Genomic DNA, 22,791 nt, shown 5'->3' with positions numbered 1-22,791 from the left:
AGAGATTAGCTAACCTCTCCAAATTCACCTGTTGCATATCATTAGATAACTAATTGGACACTTGTAAGTAAGTAGTAGGCCGTATGGAATTGTGGTTCATTTATACTGGTTTCAAGTCTGTCTTTTAAATAGCCTTTCAATATCCACCTTTGTCCAATAATGCCTGAGCTGGTTGTCCATTGCATTAAGGCACTCACATTTTTTCAACCTGTTCACGCTATCCTGATACAGATGTGACCAAAGCAAATTATTTACGTTTAATATAGCTGTAAATTATAACACTATGTTATTTTTGTTTATATATAAATTAATTGAACTATTTATTTAAAAACTATTTCAAGTGAAACCACTCAATTGCCACTGAAGGAAAGTATTGGTACTTCATGCTACTAGAATATGTAGCACAATCTTTCCTAGGCCACTGGAAAGTGGCCAAAAGAAAGGGTGGAATAAGCTTCCTGATGAGCTGCCCAAAGCTGGCACGTGTTACGAATCAACCAGAAAACAGTTCCCTTTCCTTCGCCTGCGCTGATGTAACTCACTGGAGTGGCAAATTACATCAGACCTACAGCTGTAACCCCGACATTATGATTAATTTGATCAGTAATTTCTCCTGTTTTTCATTTTAATCGGTGCGACTGTTCTGCTGTGACAGGTCTTTCAGATCTAATTAAGATAAATTTCAGAGTAAAAGACTTGGCTGGATTTTCGAGTCAAATCCAAGCTTCCAGTGTGAAGACCAGAGGCATTAATCAATCAAATTCTGGGGGGGAAAAGTGTGCCTAGCTTTAACTCAGTGATCAACCCATTAATACCTAAGCAAATTTCACATTCTCCTGAACTCTTTAGTCATTCTCGCAAAACGTTCTAGCTAGAAGAAGAAAAAAAGAAGTCTCTTACTGTATGTGTATGATCACAGCTGTGTGAATGTGCAGCGGGAACAAAAAGCTAAAAGCTTTTATTGAAAATCTCATAGACATTAAATTTCAGAGGTAGAAAAAATATATTAAATGGCACCCTTTCCAATCGATTTAACCTGAAACGGAACAAATATTGTCTTGCCCTTACCTGCTGGTGCCTATAATGAGACTGGTTAAGGAAGCAAACAAAAAATGTTACTGCCTATTTAGCCAAATGCACAGCCAAACCATTTTGGGTAAAACACTTTATTGTCTTAACTATTTAGCCTTCCTTCTTTTTATCATTAACTGAGACTTAGAAATTCATAGGTAGATTTTCTCTATTACCCTTTAGGTGATCTAGGGGCGTACCTAGAGTATTTGGCAGTGTGGGCAAGTATATTTATTTTACAAATTTGAAAAGTGTATGTCAACTGGAAAAAAATATCTGAAAAAATACATCATTAACTTATAAATAAGGTAAGTTTAAATAAGTAACAACATTTACTAAAAACAGGTACAGCATAACTCTTATCACTATATACTGTGCCATACACAAAAAGAAAGGTTGGAATGCAGCACTCAGCAGTAAAATGGTGCACGAGCCAGGGTACCACCAAGTCCCTCAATAAATCCAAAATAAAGAAGCAAAGGCTCAGCACTCAAATGATAAGGTGAGTTTATTTCACACAGGCAACGTTTCGACGCACAGGTCTAAGGCTTGAGAAAGACCTGTGGGTCGAAACGTTGCCTGTGTGAAATAAACTCACCTTATCATTTGAGTGCTGAGCCTTTGCTTCTTTATTTTGGATATATACTGTGTCAGACATTGGTGGTGGTACAGCGTAACTCCCATCACTATACACTGAGCCAGACATTGATGGTGGTACAGCATAACTTCCATTAGTATTTCTGGCTCGACAGCCGGCTAACGTGAGCCCGCAGCTTACCCTCTAAACCTCCCCGAGGGAAGCAGGAACTTGGGCGGGAAAATAGTTTCCTTGCGCAGTGCGAGCTCCAAAGCAGTAAGCTGCGGGCCCGCATAAGGCCAAAGAAAAGCTTGGATGGCTCTTTATAAAGCATACTTAAATCACTAAGATTTCTTGAAAGGTGCCATACCGACTGAACTATGCATTATACAGGGCCAGTTTATCCCTTCTTGAAAAGGCATTTAAATATGACATAAATAACCCATCATTAAGTGTATATGTAGCTAGGTATCTATCACACAAGCGATAAACCTTAAAGTCATAAAATCCTGTTGTCTGAAGAAGATATGAAATGTCAGCAAACAATTCTTTAACCTATACTTAGTTTTTCAGTGAATTGTTTAGAAATACCCAATGTTTTTATGTTTTTTTGCTTTTTTCTACACATTATGGGGCAATAAGTACAGGTAGCGTTTTGCTATTTCAAAGCCATTTTTTCCAAATCTGGTAATTCTTCCCCCCATGTGCCATTTCGGGTATATTTGAAGCCGGCCCACGCAATTTACCCCATCAAATCATATATTTTTGAAAACTAGACAGCCCAGGATATTCCAAATGCTAGTATTTTAACCCTTTCCAAGCACTAATTCTACCATCAGCTTTTGTCAAACTTTATGGTAGTAATTTTTTTTGCATTTGTTTTTTCACACACATTTTACTTCAGGTATGAATAAACAGGTTCTGGTATATGTCAGAATCATAAAACACCTCAATATGTGTTTAGCAACATCTCCTGAGTACAGCGATACCTCACATGAATGATTTTGCCTGGCTGTTTGGGGGCAAAAGGGCCACATTTGGGGCATGTGCATTTTTCAATGTTGAACTTTGGCATTTGGGGATCCACTGCCCATGCCCTATTTGGTACATTTTTGAGCCGGGCCATTTCAGTGTGCCCAACAAAACCATATATTTTTGAAAACTAGACACCCCAGGGTATTTTTAATGCTGGTATTTTAACTCTTTGCATGCACACATTTTACCACCAGAATTTTTTCAAAGTTTGCAGTAGTATTTTTTTGTGTGTATTTTTCCCCCACACACCTACTTTATGTATGAATTTACAGCTCCTGGTTTATGCCGCTGTCACACGACACCCCAATATGTGTTCAGCAACATCTCCTGAGTACAGTGATACCCCACATGCATGAGTTTGTCATTTTTGAGGGGGAACTAAAAGGCCACATTTGGTACGCGTGCATTTTTCTAATGGGAAATTAGATGTGTGGCCATCCTTCCCCCCGTGTTATTTGGGACATTGTTGAACCCGGCCAATTCATTTTACCCCATCAAATCATACATTTTTTAAAAGTAGACACCCCATGGGCATTTAATATGCCAGTATTTTAACTCTTTCCATGCGAGAATTGTTTTAAGCTAATATGCTAATTTTAGGATTGCTCACAAAAATATATTTTTTATATATAGATTTTATTTTTTTTCAACTTGAAGGTTCCCCTGATAGTGACATCAGTGGGAAATTATTTTTACATTTTACTGTTTTTTTTACTATTTTTTTCTAATTATTATTAATTTTATTTTATTTTTTAATTTATTTTGACTAATCACACTGTGATTAGAAAGCTGGGCTCCATTGACTTGCATGGTTGAATGCAGTACCTGTATTCAACCTGCAAGTGGAGCCAGAGTTCTCTAGAGGGTCTGGAGACCATCTAGCGAACTTTTTCGTCTTTATTGTTTTTTTTCCCGGGCCGCCGGGCTCTCCGGAGCGGTCACAGTCCATCCAGAGGTAAGTGTTTGGTGTCGCTGAATGCCTCCTGATCGAGGCATTCCAGCGACACCATTTAAGTTTAGGAGGTGATCGTTGATCGCCTCCTAAACGCTTTCAAAACGGACGTCCGCCGCCACCCCGGGGAGGGGCCAGAGATGGCCCCTAGTGCCAATTGTGGTGTTGCTGAATGCCTCGAGGTCGATGCATTACAACAACGCCATTTGGGTGCAGAAAGCGAAAGTAGATAGCTTTCTGCACCCGTTTAAAGACGTGCCGGTCCTGGCTCGTCAATTGTCGTTAACGACCGGCAATTGTCATCAAGGGGTTAAGTGGATGTTTTTATACCCTACTGACACATACTTCCAAGGTTTGTAAACATTCCATATTAACAATACATGCTTTCTCACACGTAAAAAGCATGCCTGGGAACTTCACAGGGCTGCCCCCAGATCTTTTCTTTCTCTGCCTTTATATGCATCAGGAAGAGGTCATGACCGTGATATGGTGCAAGGGTAATTGTGTATAAGAGTGGAGATGAAGCTTCATGTGTGTCTAAGCACCAGATCTTGTATGAACCTAGAAACACTCTACCTCCAGTTGAAAAAAGAAAACCAGTAAGTGATTTCAGAAACTGTTCAGTAATCACGTCACAACAGTTTCTCTAATTGACAGGACTGAGCACAGGAAATCAATAGATCAATGTTAACCTTAGTAGCATATCTTTGTTCTTAAGTAAAACACGTTTTTATCAAATCGAATATAAACACTTATAAAATTTCTACTCAATAAAAACTGTGACAAGTAACAGTTTCTGAATTTCTGATTCGCAATGCACCTTTAGGTAGTTTGCCAGTGTTCCGATCTTGTGAAACTTTAAGTCTCTGCACCTATGCTAGTCAATTTCATTTAATTTCCTTTCTGAAGAAACAAACGGTATCTGTATCTGGAAAATAATTGTTGTTATCCTTCAGAGTTTTTGAAACAAACAACATTGTTCTGAATTACTGTCTTTCCTTGACAATCCATACATTGCTCTAAACTAATATCCTTCAGACAGATTCTGAATAATGTAAACGTATAAAACCCACAGATAACAAAAAAAGAGAAATCAGTGATTCTTAAATGAAATTTTAGCTGTCAAAATTTAAACTTGGTTGTCACCTTAATATTCTAGTGCTCTGTTACAAGTATACAAGGCATACTTTATAAGCTTTTGTAAATCTATTTGCTTTACGGAATATTTTACCACTGTAGCTGTAGATTTTCTTTGTACTAGACAACATATTGAATTATGAACAATATTTGAAATTGATTTGCTCTTATATAAAATGAGGCTCAGCAGAACAGTGTATTAACATTGAGTTATGGTCCCTACTGTATTGCGTCCCCAATTAAGGCAACAACGGACTGTGGGATAATTAGCTGGTGTCTCACTCTGAGGAAGCGTTATCCAATGTTTCTTGACCCTCATTGTATCTCTAAGCACGAGAAGGTGTCTCATAGTTTGAGACGTGCAAGGAACATTTTAAAAAATACATAATATTGTTTACTGACAGGATGTATATACAGATTACATTGAATGAGTGGATCATTCCATAAAATGCCCGTTTTGGGTATAGTAACTTGGCTTTAGATGAACAACGGTGATAAATCTTCACTTTTCACACAAAATCTTGGAGGTACTTAACAAAAAGGCTTCTAAATTATATATACAATTATATACAATTTGGTCTGTAAGTGAGAATAAAACAATTGTACTGATAAGTGACAAGCATAGGAAAAAAAAATACCTGCAGTGGGTTTGGTGGTGTCATTGGAGAGGGAAGGCCGTGTCCCGGTGACTGATTGGGTTTTTGAGGAGAACTGCAGGGATGCTGGCTTGTAGCCAATTGGTTCAGGCTTTGGGTCTGAGTTTGGTTAGGCGGTTGTTGCTGAGTCTGTTGCTGTGTCTGCTGTGTTGGAAGAGACTGGGCTGGCTGTTGTTGAGATGACTGCTGATGTTGGGCTGTGGGATGTTGTTGCGATTGTTGCTGCTGTTGTTGCTGTGGTTGTCCTTGTTGTTGCTGCTGTTGATGATGATGGTGGTGGTGATGATGCTGCAGTTGCTGGAGATGCTGAAGTTGCTGAAGCTGTGTGTTGAGGGATGAGGTAGCTACATAAAGAAACAAACACATGTAATAAATCCAGACTCAGTAAAGATGATCACATAATCTCATCAAATTACCTTTTTGTAACTGTGTACAATAACAGGGTTGAATCACACTAAACAAATTATGCAAAACAGTAACAGTAACAGTATTAATAGGAAGAAAACTTATTAGCCATGTTACTCTTTATTCCTAAATAATTAGGATCCACAAGAATCAAAAGAAAATGAATGATTCATTTGAAGTATACTCGGACTCTCTCCATCTGTAAAAAATGACTTATGCGATTCTCCTTGCAAGCCTGGTTCAATAGAAAAGATCTGAGGGTCTTTTAAGAGATGTAGTTGTCCGTACACTGAAGTACCAACGCCATAGTACAGGAGATAATGATTTAGGGTAAAGAACTATTTGAAAACAATTTAAAAGTCTGAACATGTCCCACAAACCTTTTCATTCTCTTCTAATTCACATACAGTTCGTTGTCATGACTTGTCTTATCTTGGTACGGTCTTTAATATAATGTACTATTCTTTAGTTATGTCGGATACAATGGGGACCATCTATTTGGATTGTTCTGGTGCAATGTGATAATGGCAAAGAAACGAAAAGGAACATTGCTTTAATTGCTTTATTACTTCACACTGCAATTCCCCTTCATACTCTACCCCTATATACAGTACTTTTTAAAAATCCATTCATCTTTGTGAGAATTGATTGCTGTTATAACCTGCATGAAAACACTGTTTCTGGCATTATAGTATGTCATTCCTTGCTCACCATGAAGCAGCATCAATACAAGATGACATATTGGCTCCAATAGGATTTTTTTTCCTGTATTTGTTTTCTTGATATGCAGGGAATCTACTGCCTAGATCTCCATAAAGATGTATCCATTCTCTAAATGTATGTGCAATATGCAGTATACAATAGTTCACTTTTTTAATAAATAGTCAGTTGTATATGAATATGTATCCATATGATTATGGGTTGCTGCTTTAAAGCTGGCACATGAGTATGGATAATTTTACAGCTGTGCTGTACTGAAGATAGGCTTAGCAAGCCTTTATGTATTAATATGTTTCTACGTGAACTCATCATGATCTTTGATTATCATATACTGTATGTATATCATTATAAGTACAAAACAATACCTTCTTAAGGCTACGATTCTAACATATTTGTTAATATTGGTATTATTTACACTTACTTTGAATATATAAAAGAAATGCTAAAATGTCCTATGTATCTTTGCTTTGCATGGGTAGATTTCTCACCTTTCTGGGGATATATTACCAGTCATATACAAGGTGATAATAGAAAAGAAAACTGATGCAAAATATGAGCGGGTGAACAAAGCTCTTTTTGACTACAGAAAATCCGATAACGTATGGGTCTATTCCATCGATCATCGAGTACTAAAAACACACCAGGCATCTATGTATACAAGTTATTTAATGATATTTTACCTGAGATACCTGTATGTTAGCTATGATATCCCACAATTGTGGCTATTTTGCACCTCTCAAAGCCTGGAGTTAGAAATTTACTGCACTACAAGGTGTAATCGTAAGAGCAACCCTAAATCAACTGCCCTTTATGACAGGACACCCTAGGACGCCTCATCCCTCTGTACTAACTATACATGTAATGTATATACCACAGAGACAGGCGTATACCACAGAGATAATAGCTCTTGAAATCTACTTATGATTGTTTCAGAACACAACGATCGATGCTATACCTGTTTAATTATTATGCCACATATTAATTTCACAAACGCCCCCACTGTTATTTCTTGACTTTTTTGCATTAACCCTGCCTTAAAAAAAGGACTATGGTTTATTGAGCTTAATATTGCTTCCTAACCTCACACATACAACAAAAAAGCAAATGACAGCTGCAATTGCGCTCTTCGCTGGATCAACATAGTTCAATTGTCTTTTTAGGTACCGGTTTCCCCTGTACGCTATTTACTTTGCAGTTAAGCCAAATTAGACACACCCCTGACATATAAGAACTATATTTTTGTGGTGTTTTTATCTTACTAGCATTCAGCCCCGCTGACAAACCTCCCTATAAATGATATGTCATTTTCACACTTATGTTCGAAGACAATGTGACACAAAATAAATAAATAAAACACTTGGTGAAAATGTTTATGATTTGGCAAAGTGGCCACAAACAAAGTATTTCAGTTTAATAGACAGATGTTCATAAAAATAGTAAATAGGGAGGACACGACCCAGAATGTACCATGTTTTTCATCTATACCACCACATACCGTGAAAAAGCAGGCCAAGATTTCATGGGAAACAGCTATAGGCCCCATGTGGGCTTATTAGATGTTTAAGACATCAATGATAACATTTGTTGGATATCTTGACCCAGAAATGCTGCAATATCAATCTTCTAGTTGATGTAAGCAATAGCCTGCCTCATATATTATTATATGTTTCACTTTTACAATGTGTACCTTATTTTCAAATATTACACATATCATCAGCATTATTTTTAGCTGATGTCAACCTCTGCTGGAGACAGCTTTCCCTATGTACACATAATACTTAATTTATTTGGTATTTTTGGTTGGAAAAAATCACCATAGTAGTAGAAGATGACAGGTGATTTATGTATCTGTGTATTTTTCCAGATCCCAAGCAATACATTCAGTTCCATGGTACCATTCCCATACTGCTCACAAAACTGCGCTATCATGGAAGAAAAATGTCATTGTTGTCGTCTTTACTAAACATGCAGCAAGTATTCTTCTAAATACACGTCACTTATATTTAGTGGTACACTAAAAAGTATGCTAAGTAAATCTTAATAGGGTAAACAGACTTTGTTTACTGTGTTAGGATATCACTAAAAATTACTCAATTAAGTGGGAACTTCCCCTTTGCACAGATAGATTTGAATGGGACATACGCACATATCTGCCATTTCATCCATATCTAAAACTTCCCACACAACATGAACACAACATTTATTGTGTCTAATATTGGAGTGATATGATGAAAATGAAATACTCTTTACATCTTAAGGAACCATATATACACATTGTTTTTGCCCTTAAATTCTTAATACTCAAGCTATACCATTGAAGTTTGTAATTTCCTGGGATGACATTATAGTTCATGTTACTTTTTCAGAAGGAGAGATAACTAAATAATTAACATTATTTCCTATTTAATATTTTAAAGTACCTTGCAAACTACTATAGATGAACTAAGATGCAGCGCCATAAGGCTCCATGCAGCACCATTGCTCAATGGCCCTGATATGCGCATCCGCCCCTAAAAACTATGGAGGACTGGGGTAAGTCGGCACAGTATCCAAGGTTCCCTTCCGCCCAGCCCTGTGCATCTTCAAAGAGCCGAGCCCCGAGATATGACATCATATCCCAGTGATCAGCGATAAGAACAGCAACGATGTGGGGGTGTCTGGTATTACTGAAGATAAGGGCAGTGCTGAAGATAGAATCCACTTCTAAGATGGTGTCCTACAAATACCATGTACCGGTATTTTTTTCCCCTTACATTAATACTTCACAAAAATGGGGAAAAAACATCACATTACTTCACACACAGTAGCACTTTCTTTTAGCAATCTGCCCGCAGTACCCTTTAATATAGTCTTTTCCTATCCTATATTTGAGAAACCATCTATCCAGCAATATGTTTTTATCTAATTTCTTTTCTTGCTGCAACACTGCAGCCATTGCCAAGCCTCAGACACAGTCACTAAAAATATTTTCTCTATAAAGGTTAGATAAACTCCCTGTGGTCAGCTCTGTAGCTTGTGAACTGTAGTACAATAAAGTCAGCTTTAGGATTTTTAAAACGAACCTTCCAAGACAATAAAAAAGAAAAGAAAACTGGATACCTAAAAGAGCAATATCGCTAAGTTCACTCAGCCAAAGTTCAATGTCCTTTAACTGCAAACTTAGGTTATGTTAACTGGGCGTTCACACGTCTGATATCTGCTGATGGTGACTTTAAATAGTTTAGATAAAATGATAGAGAGTTGTTTGGAAACACAGGGTGTATTATTTTATAACAAAAATAATTGTAAAGATTGTTAAGATAAAAGTTTATTTGACAGAGATGGAAGAAAAATAAATGTTTATTACATCAGTAAACAGTTAAATTGTAAAACACTAAATACACTAATACTAGTGTATTTGTCCATTGAAATTATGTGATTAAAAATATTCTTCCTTCTCCCACCCTCTCCCCTTATCTCTTTCACCTTTCTCGCCCTTTTCTCTCTCCATGTCTTTTCTGTGTTTTACCTGTTCTCTCTCTTCTCTCCAGTTTGACCTCTCCCTTCCCTCCTTCTCTATTTTTCCTACAATTTCTTTCCCTCCCCTCCTTCTCTCCCTCCTCTCATTCTCTCTCACCCACCCTCTCCCTATATCTTCCGCCTTCTTTTTTCCTTCACTGCTTTTTCCTTCACTGCTTTTTCCTTTCCTCTGCTCACTTAACAACCCATACCAACTGTTCAACTTGCCTACCTTCACCACCAACAATCTCCTGACTTATCATCTCCTCACTTCTTCTTTTCTTACTTTACCTCACCTTCCGTTTCTTGACATACCTTTTCCTTTCATCACTTCACCAGCTCTCTCCTTACCTGATCTCACATACACTCACCTTTCCTTATCTAGTCTCACCATGGATGAGACTAAGCTTAGTGGTGATTGGGTGCAGTGTTTCATCTGCGACCCCCGTATCTAAAACACACACATACGCACACTTTCCCCAATACTATACACTAACACACACTCACTCCAACATCATAGTTATAATTGTCCTTACTTTAAGCCCCATCCTGCATAACTGACAATTCCCATGTTGACAAGATTATTTTATATATTACCATATTTGCTTGATTATAAGACAACCTAATTATAAGATGACCCCCAAAATTTGAATATTAATTTAGGAAAAAAAGAAAAAGCCTGAATAGAAGACTACCCTATAGGAAAACAACATTACTAGTAAATATTAATTAACATGTAAACAATTTTTTCATTTTTAAATAAAAACTGTGAATTCTTCTTTTTATTTTTATTTCCTTTTACTTGCCAACCCGCCCCACAGTTATTCACATTTGCCCCTTTGGCTTTACGCTCTGCCCCATATATGCCTTATACCCCCCATATGCCACTCTGCCTCTCTGATATGCCAATCTGCCCCCCCAGATATGCCTTATACCCCCTTATATGCCACTCTGCCTCAGTGACCTAGAGGTCACATAGGTGGGGGAACAGATGTTTTTTTCTCCATAATGCAGGTTGTAGGTATTAAGAGGATAGATTAAATGTGTGCTATTTTTAAATCAGTGTTACAGAATGTGATTCTGGAATTTCAGAGAATAGGTGCAGCACAGGTGAAATCCTTGAGATATGAACCATCAGTGTAAGAACAATGATGAGTATATATCTCAGAAATAATTTGTCTATACAAAGGCTACTTGAACATTTGCCGGAAACCCCCCCCCCAAGACTTTGGGATAATATACTTTGGACAAGTGGTAGTTAACACAGCATTCCACCGTAAGAACAAGTCAAACAAGGTGGTGGTAGTGTGAGGGTCGCTACTTTGCTGCTTCAGGACCTGGCCAATTTAATTGATGAAATGATGAATTCTGCTCTCTACCAGAAAATACTGACGGAGAATGTCCAGCCATCAGTTTGTGACCTAAAACTCAAGCGTAGTTGCGTTATGAAGCAGGACCTTGACCTGAAGCACACAAACAAGTTCACCTCTGAATGGCTCAAAAGAAATAAATGTCCTGACATGAATCCAATTGTGATGCTGTTGCGTGACCTTAAAACAGCAGTTCATGCTTGAAAAACCTCCAACGTGGCTGAATTTAAACAGGTCTGCCAAGACGAGTGGCCACAGTTTCTCCACAGCAAGCAAAAGACTCATTGCCAGTTATCACAAACGTTTCATTGTAATAGTTGCTGCCACGGGTGGCACCACCAGTAGCCAAGGTGTACAGAGGCAATTACTTTTTCCCATGGGTGATATAGGTTTTGATGAATTATTTACATTGAATAAATGAGAAAATAATTTAAAATCGGAAGTTTGTGTTTACTGACATTATCTTTGTATTTTATGAAATTAATTGGACGAACTGAAACATTTAACTATAAAAACTAAGCAAAAACAGAAGCAATTGGGAAACACAAGTGGTTTTCTCCAGTGATAGTAGGATAAATCCTAGTCCTAGAATATGGTCACATGTGTAAGATGACACATCCTTGATTGGCAGGACACAATAGCATTTGTGTCCAATATATTAGGAGCTCCATGAAGAATAACATTTAAAAAAATCTAATTCTAAAAATCTTAATACAGTTTTAGTAATAAAGTGAAGTTTCACAGCCTACTTCTTATTTAATTTAAAATGTAGACACGGTATATTGTTAATGTGTTTTCAATGTTATTTGAACATGTCAAAACAGTCTTCTGATCTGAACATGGATACAAAAAAACTAAAAGGAAACACTAGAAAAACAAAAAAATTTATTAAGATAAGACTCATACCAGTCATCTTACATCTTATTCATATCCCACAGTCACAGTCAGTCAAACTAGATTATTATGGACAGTAGAATATTGAGTGTTCACATTACACATTTCTTCTCGTACTTTTATAAGTTGTCTGTGTTCTGTAAAATCTGCTTTCCAAAGGCATTTATTTTCTTAGGCCATGTATTAAATAGGATAAAGGAGAACAAAATGGGAATTATAAAATTCTGGAGTCAAATGTGAGTAGCACAGCTATAATTCTTTATGAAGTAGCAGGTAAGATTGATTGTCAGGGGTCAAAAGGCTAGGTCATACTCCAGCTTATTCGTCAGCTGAATGTCATTTTTGTTTTCCCGTCTCTAGATAGCTATACAAAAAATGCTGCTCCTTCCTCATTATCTAGGACTTGGCTGCTTTCCTGCCATCCAGTATTAATGAAACTGCGCTTCAAACTCAACCTTCATCTTTGAGGTTTTTCTTTATGTTAGCATCACTTTCTTAAGTAACCACATAATAGCATGGGGTAGTTTTTAGATGGTAATAGTGGAATACCTCCTACAACATTAATACATTTTACTGTATGACAGTGGATGGCAAGGTAAAAAGATTGCCTAACAAAGGTTATTATGTTAGATTATTTATATAAAAAAAATAGGCTCCTCCTCAGGGTTATACATTTTTAAGGGGCCTCTGGGACAATACAGTCAACCGTAGGAAATGAGAAATTAATTAAATGTAGGCATTTTCCATTTCCAAGTTACAGCTGAGACCAGAGAATGTTAATTTAAACCCTTCCATGACTGGACTGGTTTTTACCCCTTTCCATGCCAGGATTTTTGGGAAGATACAGGGCAAATTTTAGCTCTTGCTCATAAAAACAAACTTTATTAAAAGTATATTATATAAACTTATAATATCGAAAGAGCATTGTATATATAATACTTGAGAGGTGCACATTTTTTTTTATCTCATAAGTATATCAAAATGGCCTTCTAGCCCCCAAACAACCAGACAAACCTATGCATTGCTGAACACATACTGTGTTGAGTTGTTTAACAGGGATGTATACCAGGAGCTATAAATTCATACCTGAAGTACAATGTGCAAAAAAAATACCAAAAAAATACTACCACAAACTTTGGCAAAGGCTTGTGGTGGAATTAGTGCATGTAAAGAGTTTAAAAAAATGGTTTGATGGGATAAATTGAATTTGCCGGCTTTAAAGATGTCCCAAATAGGACGTTGGGGTAAAAGGACCAGATGTCAAAGTTCCAAGTTGAAAAATGCACTTCCCAAATATGGGGTTTTACCTCCCAAACATCCCAACAAACAGCATGCATGGGTGGTATCACTGTATTTGGGAGATGTTAACACATATTGAGGGTGACAAAGGGTAGTAGCAGTATTAGTGCATGGAAATGGTTATGGTTAAAATACCAGCATTTGAAACACCTTGGGGTATCTAGTTTTCAAACACATATGATTTGATAGGGTACATTGCTTCAAAGAGGTCCCAAATAGCACATGGGGGCAGAATAACCAGATTTGGGAAAAAAAAATTTGAAATAGCAAAACCCTACTTGTACTTATTGCCCTATAACTTGCGAAAAAAAGATTAAAACATTGGGTATTTCTAAACTCAGGATGAATAGTAAAATTTATTTAGCAGGTTTTTTTTTTCGTTAGCTTGTACATGAGTAAAAGATTTTTCAAATAAAAATTCGAAAAAGTGATTTTTTCAAGTTTTTACCATATTTTATTTATGCAAATTAGATATGATTAAAAAGGTATACAAAGAAAGCCCTTCTTGTTCTGCAAAAAAATATATTTATATAACTTGTGTGACTACACTAAATGGGAGAGAAGAAGTATTAAAACAGTCTTGGTCACAAAGGGTACAAAAATATCCTTTTGGTATTGATGATTAAATTGGAATTATTTAGAAATGGAATACGAATCAGAATATGTTTAATATAAGTTGATATAGATTTAATTTCAAGTATGCAACATGTACTAAATTCTGTTCGAACAGAAATGTGAAAAGTAAGAGAATTATGGCTCTATATTTTATCCCTATGTCAAGAAGATATCAGTCTTGTTTTGGTATCTTACAGGGTGTTTGTGAAAAGATGTTAAAGTAATATTTATCACCAAGTTTCCATGTAAATAGACATGGGAATAGGATCACATGTGACCTTCTAAGAACCACTATTAACATTCTGTCACGTCCTTCCCAGGCTGCAGAGCTGCATATCTCGCTCTTGTTTCAATTTCCCTGTTTTGCTTCAATCCATTCCTGGATTTCCTTTTGCCCTGTTCTGATCTTCCATTCCTTGCTTCTGCTTCAGCTCTGTTTCCTTTATAAGGTGTGCCCCACCTGTGTGTTCTGTTTGTCTCAGTCTGCTGTCTAAAGGTATGTCTCAGTGCTATGTGTTTGGTTTACATGTTTAGTTTGTTTCGTACCTCTGTCAGCAGGGATTAGCGTTAGGACCCACCGTCATTGGAGTACTTTGGCGTAGTGGTGGGCTAAGCATACTATGGCCATAAGATGTGACGGAATCTCCAATAGTTATCATACAGTCCTAGGCTAGTTTCTGTATTTATGTGTGTCAGTCTGTCCTGTATTACTGCAGTAATTTTTTCATAAGGGCCACACAGCTACCATATGCATTAAAGTGCATATGATGGCTGTAGTGTCCAGTGAAGTGACCCGGAGATTGCCGGGTGAGCGATGTCAGCAGGACCACCCATTGCTGACGTCAGTGTGCAGTCCTGGCCGCGTCCCGCACGGGAAGGCTCCGGATACCGGAGCCGAGAAGTCCCCAGGTATGCCATCAGAGACCTGTCTTTTTGAAAGTGTGTGGGTAATCTCCTATATCGAAAGCATATGTTATTTTAAGTGCTAGATCGTAGGTTTTAAACCCTTATACTCAGTATGTGTGTAGACTTAGAAGGCCCCGGTATTCCCAATTATCCTGCCTAGCTGAAAGTGATAATATTTGTACATAGCTGTTCTGCTCCTATGAAGATTAATACAGCAGTTCTAATGGTTTAGGAAATTACTAATGTCACAAAATCTCACAAAGTTGCAGCATATAGTCTAATACCTGCATTATAACAAACCTAAAGCTTTGGACCACTGAGTCCTGTTACAGCCTTTTCCCTTATCTGTATTTGATGTACTCACACAAAATATACATCCTTTTTTCAGAAAAAATGGGGTTTTGTTTGAAAAGCATGATTAGAAATATATGCAAAAATCGTAATTGTCATAAAAAATTTTTATAAATAAATTGCAATCTCTGAGTTTAGATCCCAATGTTGTTGAATGGATTAGGGAGTGGCTGAGTGACAGACAACAGAGGGTTGTAGCCAATGGCGTATATTCAGAACAAGGTCTTGTTACCAGTGGGATACCTCAGGGGTCTGTACTTCGACCCATTCTCTTTAATATTTTTATTAGATGGTCTTGATGGAAAGGTATGTCTATTTGCAACAGGGTGGATGTTCCTGGAGGAAGAAGCCAAATGGCAAGTGATTTAGGTAAACTGGAAAAATGGTGGTGATGTGAAAAAAAGTGGTGGCAACTGGCATTTAATGTGGATAAATGCAAAGTAATGCATCTAGGGCATAAAAACCCAAGGGCAGAGTATAGAATATTTGATACTGTCCTAACCTCAACCTGTGAGGAAAGGGATTTAGGGGTAATTATTTTTGAGGATTTAAAGGTAGGTAGACAATGCAGTAGAGCAGCAGGTAATGCTGGTTGTATAGAGAGAGGTATTAGCATTAGAAAGAGGGAAGTGCTCATGCCGTTGTACAGAGCACTGGTGAGACCTCACTTGGAGTATTGTGTACAGCACTGGAGACCGTATCTCCAGAAGGATATAGAAATGTTGAAGAACGTTCAAAGAAGGGCTACTAAGATGGTTTATGGATTACAAGATAAACCTTACCAGGACAGGTTAAAGGATCTTAACCTATATAGCCTGGAAGAAAGACGTGACAGGGGGGATATGATAGAAACATTTAAATACTTAAAGGGAATCAACAAGATAAAGGAAGAGAGTTTATTTAAAAGCAGAAATACTACCACAACAAGAGAACATAGTCATAAGCTAGAGGGGCAAAGGTTTAATGGTAACATACAGTAAAGGCATTTAAGCAAGCATGGGATAGGCATAAGGCCAAGCTAGATGTAGGATAAGGGCAGGTACTAAAGGAAAGTACTCAGAGGTTGGGCAGACTGGATGGGCCTACTGGTTCTTATCTGCCGTCACTTTCTATGTTTCTATGTCAGTGCTAGTATGTAAAAAGCAGACAAATTAAAAATCTTTTTTTTGCAACTTTCTTGGAGTTTTTTCTACATAGTAGGTGTCACTGATGAACAATCAGCCAATCAAACCCTGATTACAGACGTACTCGGCATACATATTTATTTTTATGTTGTAAAGGGCCACATTCATCCCTTGCATACTACGCTATATGGTGATATGTTTAATGCTTCTGGCTTAGGGGTTTAGGTGTATTGAACAAGGGCAAGGGTTATTTTTATAAATGTATAAATCTTCACTGAGCTTCCTGTATTGTTTATTTATTTTTTCTTTCTCTAATTTTAGTTATATTTTGTTTAAAAAAAATTAAATTTTTTTTATTTTATTTTTTATTTACATTTTCCCTTTGTGGGAAGAGGGAGAAACATTGTTTCCCTTAGATCTCTACTACACTGATCACTCTGTGATCAGCTAGCAATGTTCCATAGACCCAGTAGGGTCTATCACATCTTCCATTGGTCTTTCCTTGGGTGTCATCAGTGATGCCCATCAGAAGGGAATGTCTAATCGTGTGATCGGGCATTCTTTATGTAACAGAATACTTCTGCTCACACCACGTTCTGGCTTTTGCTGGCAGGAAGAAGTCCAGGCTCTCAATAGACAGCCTGATCCCCTGTGCAACTGTAAAACTGCATGACGTATAGCTTGGTCCTTAAGATAATCTTGGCATTCATTTTAAGTACTGTACATCCATAGTGTGAGGCAGGGGCGGGCTGGGCCGGGGGGCAGGGGGGCAATTTTTTTTCCGGGCCGGTGGGCCGGACGGACGACCGGCAGACGAGCATTCAATGCGGCTGCGGCCGCAAAGTTAAAAACTAAGCGGCCGCGAGCAGGATTGAATGCGGCCGTCATGCGTACCTGGCGGACGGGGGAGGGGGGCGGTCCGCCTCGGCTGCCGCTCATCTGAGGGGTGCCACCATGCCGGCACGCCTTCAGAAACGATGCGCGCGGCAACTGTGGCTGTGCGCCGGGACTTGATGTGAAATCCCGGCGCACAACACTGAAGCCACGCCCACCGTCTTCCGCGCTCAGTACACCGGAAGGACAGGAAGAAGAAGAAGTAGAAGAAGAAGAAGAAGAAGAGGAGGAGGAGGAAAAGTGAGAGTGAAAGAAGAAAAGGTAGGAGAGAGTGGATTAGTAAGTGTGTGAGAGTGATGGGTGTTATGCTGAATGTAAGTGTGTGAGAGTGATGGGTGTTATGCTGAATGTAAGTGTGTGAGAGTGATGGGTGTTATGCTGAATGTAAGTGTGTGAGAGTGATGGGTGTTATGCTGAATGTAAGTGTGTGAGAGTGATGGGTGTTATGCTGAATGTAAGTGTGTGAGAGTGATGGGTGTTATGCTGAATGTAAGTGTGTGAGAGTGATGGGTGTTATGCTGAATGTTTGTGAATGAGGGTTCCAGATAGCATGGATGTGTACGTGTTGGGGGATAGCTTGGCATAGGGAGTCCGTAATCACATTCCTTTCATGCCCAGATTCCAGCATGTAGTGGCTGCCTAGGCATGATAGGAGTGTGATTGCTGTTATAAATTATTTTTTGGTCCAACTTCGGTGTGTTAACACTTTTATTGGACAGAATAATTCAATGACAGTATTAATATATATATATATATATAATTGCAAACAGCAATCACACTCCTATCATGCTAAGTCAGCCAGCACATGCTAGAACCTGGGCATGATAGGATTGTGATTGTTGTTATATATGTGTGTATATATATATATATATATATATATATATATATATATATATATGTTAATATTGTTGTTGATTTTTTTGTCTAATTTTGGTGTTACTTTTAATAAAGTATTTTAAAGGTTTTTTTTTCAGTTTTGGCCAAGTGAATGCTGAATTTTTAGTTTCAGTCCAGAATTTTCATTTCGGTGCATCCCTACTATATACTATGCCAGTCACTAAAGTGGTAAGCCTACACCACATCAATGTTTGGCTTAGTATATAGTGATAGGGGTTGTCAGTGTCTGGCTCAATGTATAGGCACACATTGACAGTGGTACCGCGTAATCCCTAAGCATATAATGATAACAAATATGCTGTACCCCTGTCAATGTTTGCCTAACCATAGAAACTATGCAGTTTTAAAGTGTGTGTGGGGGGGTGCCACATACAGGGTCTGCCACAGGTGCCAAATACTCTAGGTACGCCCCTGCATCATGCGGCTGTCAGACCCAACGGCCATGCCTCAGCTCCTCTTCCCACGTCTTAAAAGGGGTGGGATGAAGAGCTGAGGCATGCGGTGCGTGCACACCGGCCACTTTAATTTCATTAGGCGCTGGTGGTGTGACTGCCGCACGACGGCCGCTTTCAATGTCGCTCGCAGCCGCTTTGATGGTGCAATGGGCCAGTTGACTAGACTTGCCCCCCAGGCCTTAGGCTGCCAGCCCTCCCCTGGTGTGAGGAAGGAGTTAAACATGATATTTGTTGTTAAGCAAAATATTCTTATAGTGATGGTGCTGACATAATAATAGGACCTGTATTACTAATAAATGTATAACCAGCACATCTGGCTTTTAAAAAAAAAATGGTTCTCTCATGTTGTCTTGGTAAGACAAGACAGCTGCAGCTCCCATTCTCCGTCTAAGCAACTGTGCCTCTCACCTAAGAGAGCAGGGAGGCAAAGTACACCAGTACCGGGCGTACCTCCTCTCATAGCAGCTCTGATTGAGGTACTCAATTTCCCCAAGATTCGGCTACAGAGTGACAGTGTTTTGAATTGAGCCCTCTGGGAGTAAAAGTAGGTTTGGGAATCTGAGTAACAATTGCTAGAGATCGGAACTCACATACAGCCTTCTGCGCTCTCCACTCCCTCACACTGTTCACGAAAGTCCTCTAAACTCACCTCTTCTAAGAAACCTATAATTTGTTTATACTAGAACAACTATCATTTTATATTGATACTGCCTGTCTAGCTGTCACTGAGGCACCACCTATGATTCCCATTTCTTCTATACCTTGTACTTCACCGATCTCCTAGTAACTCTAGATTGTTAGCTTTTGAGAAGGGCTCTCCTTACCTGAAGTATTAGTTTGTCTTGGCCTTTCTGATTCATACTGTATGTATGTACAATGCACATTTAGAGACACATTAACCACATTCATTATGTACACTAAATGACATTTAGTCAGTTGCAGGGATTTCCCCTTTCTTTGTCAATTAATACATTGCTGCATTGTTTCTTGACTGTCCATGTACATTCACTAGAAATCAAATGGGCCTGTGGATTCTCCTCGCATAAAAATTTTGATTATGTAGTATATTCACAACTGGGTCCTGCAAAGGGACATGTTTACTGAAATATTAATAGATATCATTTAGCTCAGCAGTAAAAACAAAGCCATGATGCGAGAAATTGCCACTTCAGATACAATTTACAATCATAAAATTATATTTACTGCACATTACGGCCCACGAGGGCTGCATTGAGCTGATAAACACCATTTTTTTTAAGACCTCAAAAATATGTGACATTTAACAAATAATAACATAATATTAAATAATAACAGCAAATAATGAGCTTTACAAAAACAAAGATTTTTTGATGGACGTTAAACTCAATATATGTGAAACCTCATCATACCTAGTTTGGCCCATGTCTTGTGGCCATCACATATTTATTTAAATTATTTCACACTGCTAACCTCTGGCATCTTTTTTATTATTATTATCTTTTATTTATATAGCGCCAACAGTTTACGCAGCGCTTAATACAATGCATAAATTCAAGGGATATGACAAGACAAGAATTGACAGACTAAGACAAACCGATACATTTGGTGGAGAGAGTCCTGCTCGCAAGCTTACAATCTAGAGAGAAATGGGGTGACAAACATAAGGCATAGAGAAAGGGTGAGAGGTAATGTGGTGGTTGTATCGATGACAAAGAAGTTCTAGCAGCTAAGATGGTATGCTTCTCTGAAGAAGTGGGTTTTTAGATGTTTCTTGAATGTCGGGAGGGTGAATGCTGAAGGTTCCTTGGGAGTAGATTCCAGAGATATGGGGCAGCTCGAGTGAAATCTTGTAGACGGGAAAAGGAAGAGGTGATGAGTGAGGAGGAGAGCCTTAGCCCATGGGAAGAACGTAGGGATCGAGTAGGAGAGTATTTGCTAATAAGGTCAGAAATGTATGGAGAAGCAGTATTATGGATGGCCTTATATGTCAGTACCAGGATCTTAAATTTAATTCTAAAGGTAATTGGGAGCCAGTGGAGGGTTTCACAGAGAGGGGAAGCAGAAGAGGAGCAACGTGCAAGGAAGATGAGCCAGCAGCGGCATTTAGGATAGACTGTAGAGGAGAGAGTCGAGACAGAAGAGTGTTGCAGTAGTCAAGACAGGAAATGATAAGTGAATGAACCAGAGTTTTTGTGGATTCCTTGGTGAGGAATGGGCGGATACGAGAGATGTTTTTTAGGTGCAAGCGGCAGGATCTGGCGAGGGACTGAATGTGAGGGATGAAGGAGAGGTTTGAGTCAAGGATGACTCCAAGGCATCGGGCCTGGTTAGTAGGAGAGATAGTCGTATTGTTAATAGTGACAGAGAATTCAGGTACTGGAGTGGAGATGGAGGGAGGGAAGATAATGAGTTCAGATACATTTAGTTTTCAATGAGATAGATTGGTCTACCTGGAGGCTTTTGAGATCATCTAGTGCTGGTCTGGTTACTTTTTAATGCTTTCATGATTATATTACAATGCTCTCAGGGTTCCTTAAGCATCTGATCCAAACAAAATCATGCAGCAATTGTTTTCTGCCCTTTTTAAGAAAAAAGTAACTTTCATTCACTTGTATAGTGTCCATGATGGGACTGGTCAAAAACATGTCATACAAACTTACACGTCTAGAAGAAATATAAGCTGAGCTGTTCTTACAGTCCCCGTAAGAATGTAATTTAAGATGGTTTCATAAACAGATATACCCTGCTGTGTTTAAATTGTTGTAGTTTGGAAAACAAGCACCAATCAGTCTCAGTTCTGAAAGTACTGAGTAAATTGATGTGAAGCGGATCAGAGAGACCCGCTATATATTAAGCTCCCTATGGATGCTTGTAATTAATTTGATCTTCTTCAGTCATTAAGCCAGATTCATAGCGAGCTCTCCTCACACTGCTCTATTAATTCACTGGAGATCATTCCTCTAGAATCGTTTAGTTAAGCAGCTCTGCTGGATTACATTTAAAGCCCTTAAAATGGCTTGTAATTGATGTATTTTTATGAGCTCTCACTTCACTCGAGACCATTCTGAAGTGCAGAGGCTCAAGGGAGAGGTGTGTGTTAATATAGCCAGTGTCTATCTCTAGAGAGCCCCAGTTAAATGAAATAGCTAGAAACAGACCCATTACTTACTGCTCATCAATCACTGATCAGAGTCTGGTCTGCTGCTTTATCCCTATTTAGCTATTTTTTTTTCTGTATATACAAGCTAAAAATGGCTGTGTTTGGTAAACATAAAATGTACTTTATATACATATATTACAATTTATTTAATGCACTTGACCATATAAAAAATATCTAAGCCACGTTTGAAAGTGTTGGTCTATGTGAAGCAAGGTATATGGTGCACTAGTGAGTTAACAGTAAACTACATATTTGTCATAGACATATGTATAGCGCATAGGTTTCAGAGCATCCTGAGTACTTAGCACATATTCTATAGAGTACTGGTTTTCCATCACCAGAGGTAAGTTTATCCAACAATACTGTTGGGCAACTCATACAGGAACCCATCTATTTTTCTCACTATTTGTATTTCATTTTTAGTTTTTTTACTGTCCTTGGAAAAGTCTGATTTTTTCAGATGTATTTCCTTTTGTTAACAATAACATATATAAAATAGACAACAAACCTTTAATTTAATATTTGTTTTGTCAAAACTTGGTAGATCAGAACCATTCAGCCCATCAAGTTCTATCCATTTTTAAATATGTAAAAACCCAGACCTTCATCAGTCCTTGGTCTTGTCTGGAAAGCCATATGCCTATCCTATGCATATTGGAATTACCTCATTGTATTAGTATCTATCACCTCTGCTGGGAAGCTGTTCCACTCATCTATCACCCTTTTATTATACATAATAGTTAATCACACTAAAATAATTCTGGGCCTATATTGATAACTACTTATATATACACCG

The 22,791-nt window shown here is 38.2% G+C and overlaps 1 protein-coding gene across 1 annotated transcript in view; it reads right to left on the bottom strand.

Moving 5' to 3' along the window:
• Positions 1 to 22,791, bottom strand: part of LOC149286664 (POU domain, class 6, transcription factor 2-like) — a 275,293-nt gene that overhangs the window by 59,224 nt on the left and 193,278 nt on the right. Inside the window, exon 5 of the mRNA XM_089493834.1 lies at positions 5,411 to 5,772. Coding sequence (XP_089349960.1) covers positions 5,411 to 5,772 — 362 coding nt within the window. The remainder of the gene's footprint in view (positions 1 to 5,410; positions 5,773 to 22,791) is intronic.

Source organism: Sceloporus occidentalis, unplaced genomic scaffold (genome assembly GCF_023333645.1).
Source record: "Sceloporus occidentalis isolate IW3139 unplaced genomic scaffold, rSceOcc1.0.p SCAF_67, whole genome shotgun sequence".
Lineage (NCBI taxonomy): Eukaryota > Metazoa > Chordata > Lepidosauria > Squamata > Phrynosomatidae > Sceloporus > Sceloporus occidentalis.
Note: the sequence above shows the minus strand (reverse complement) of the source record. Positions and strands in the feature narration are given on the sequence as shown.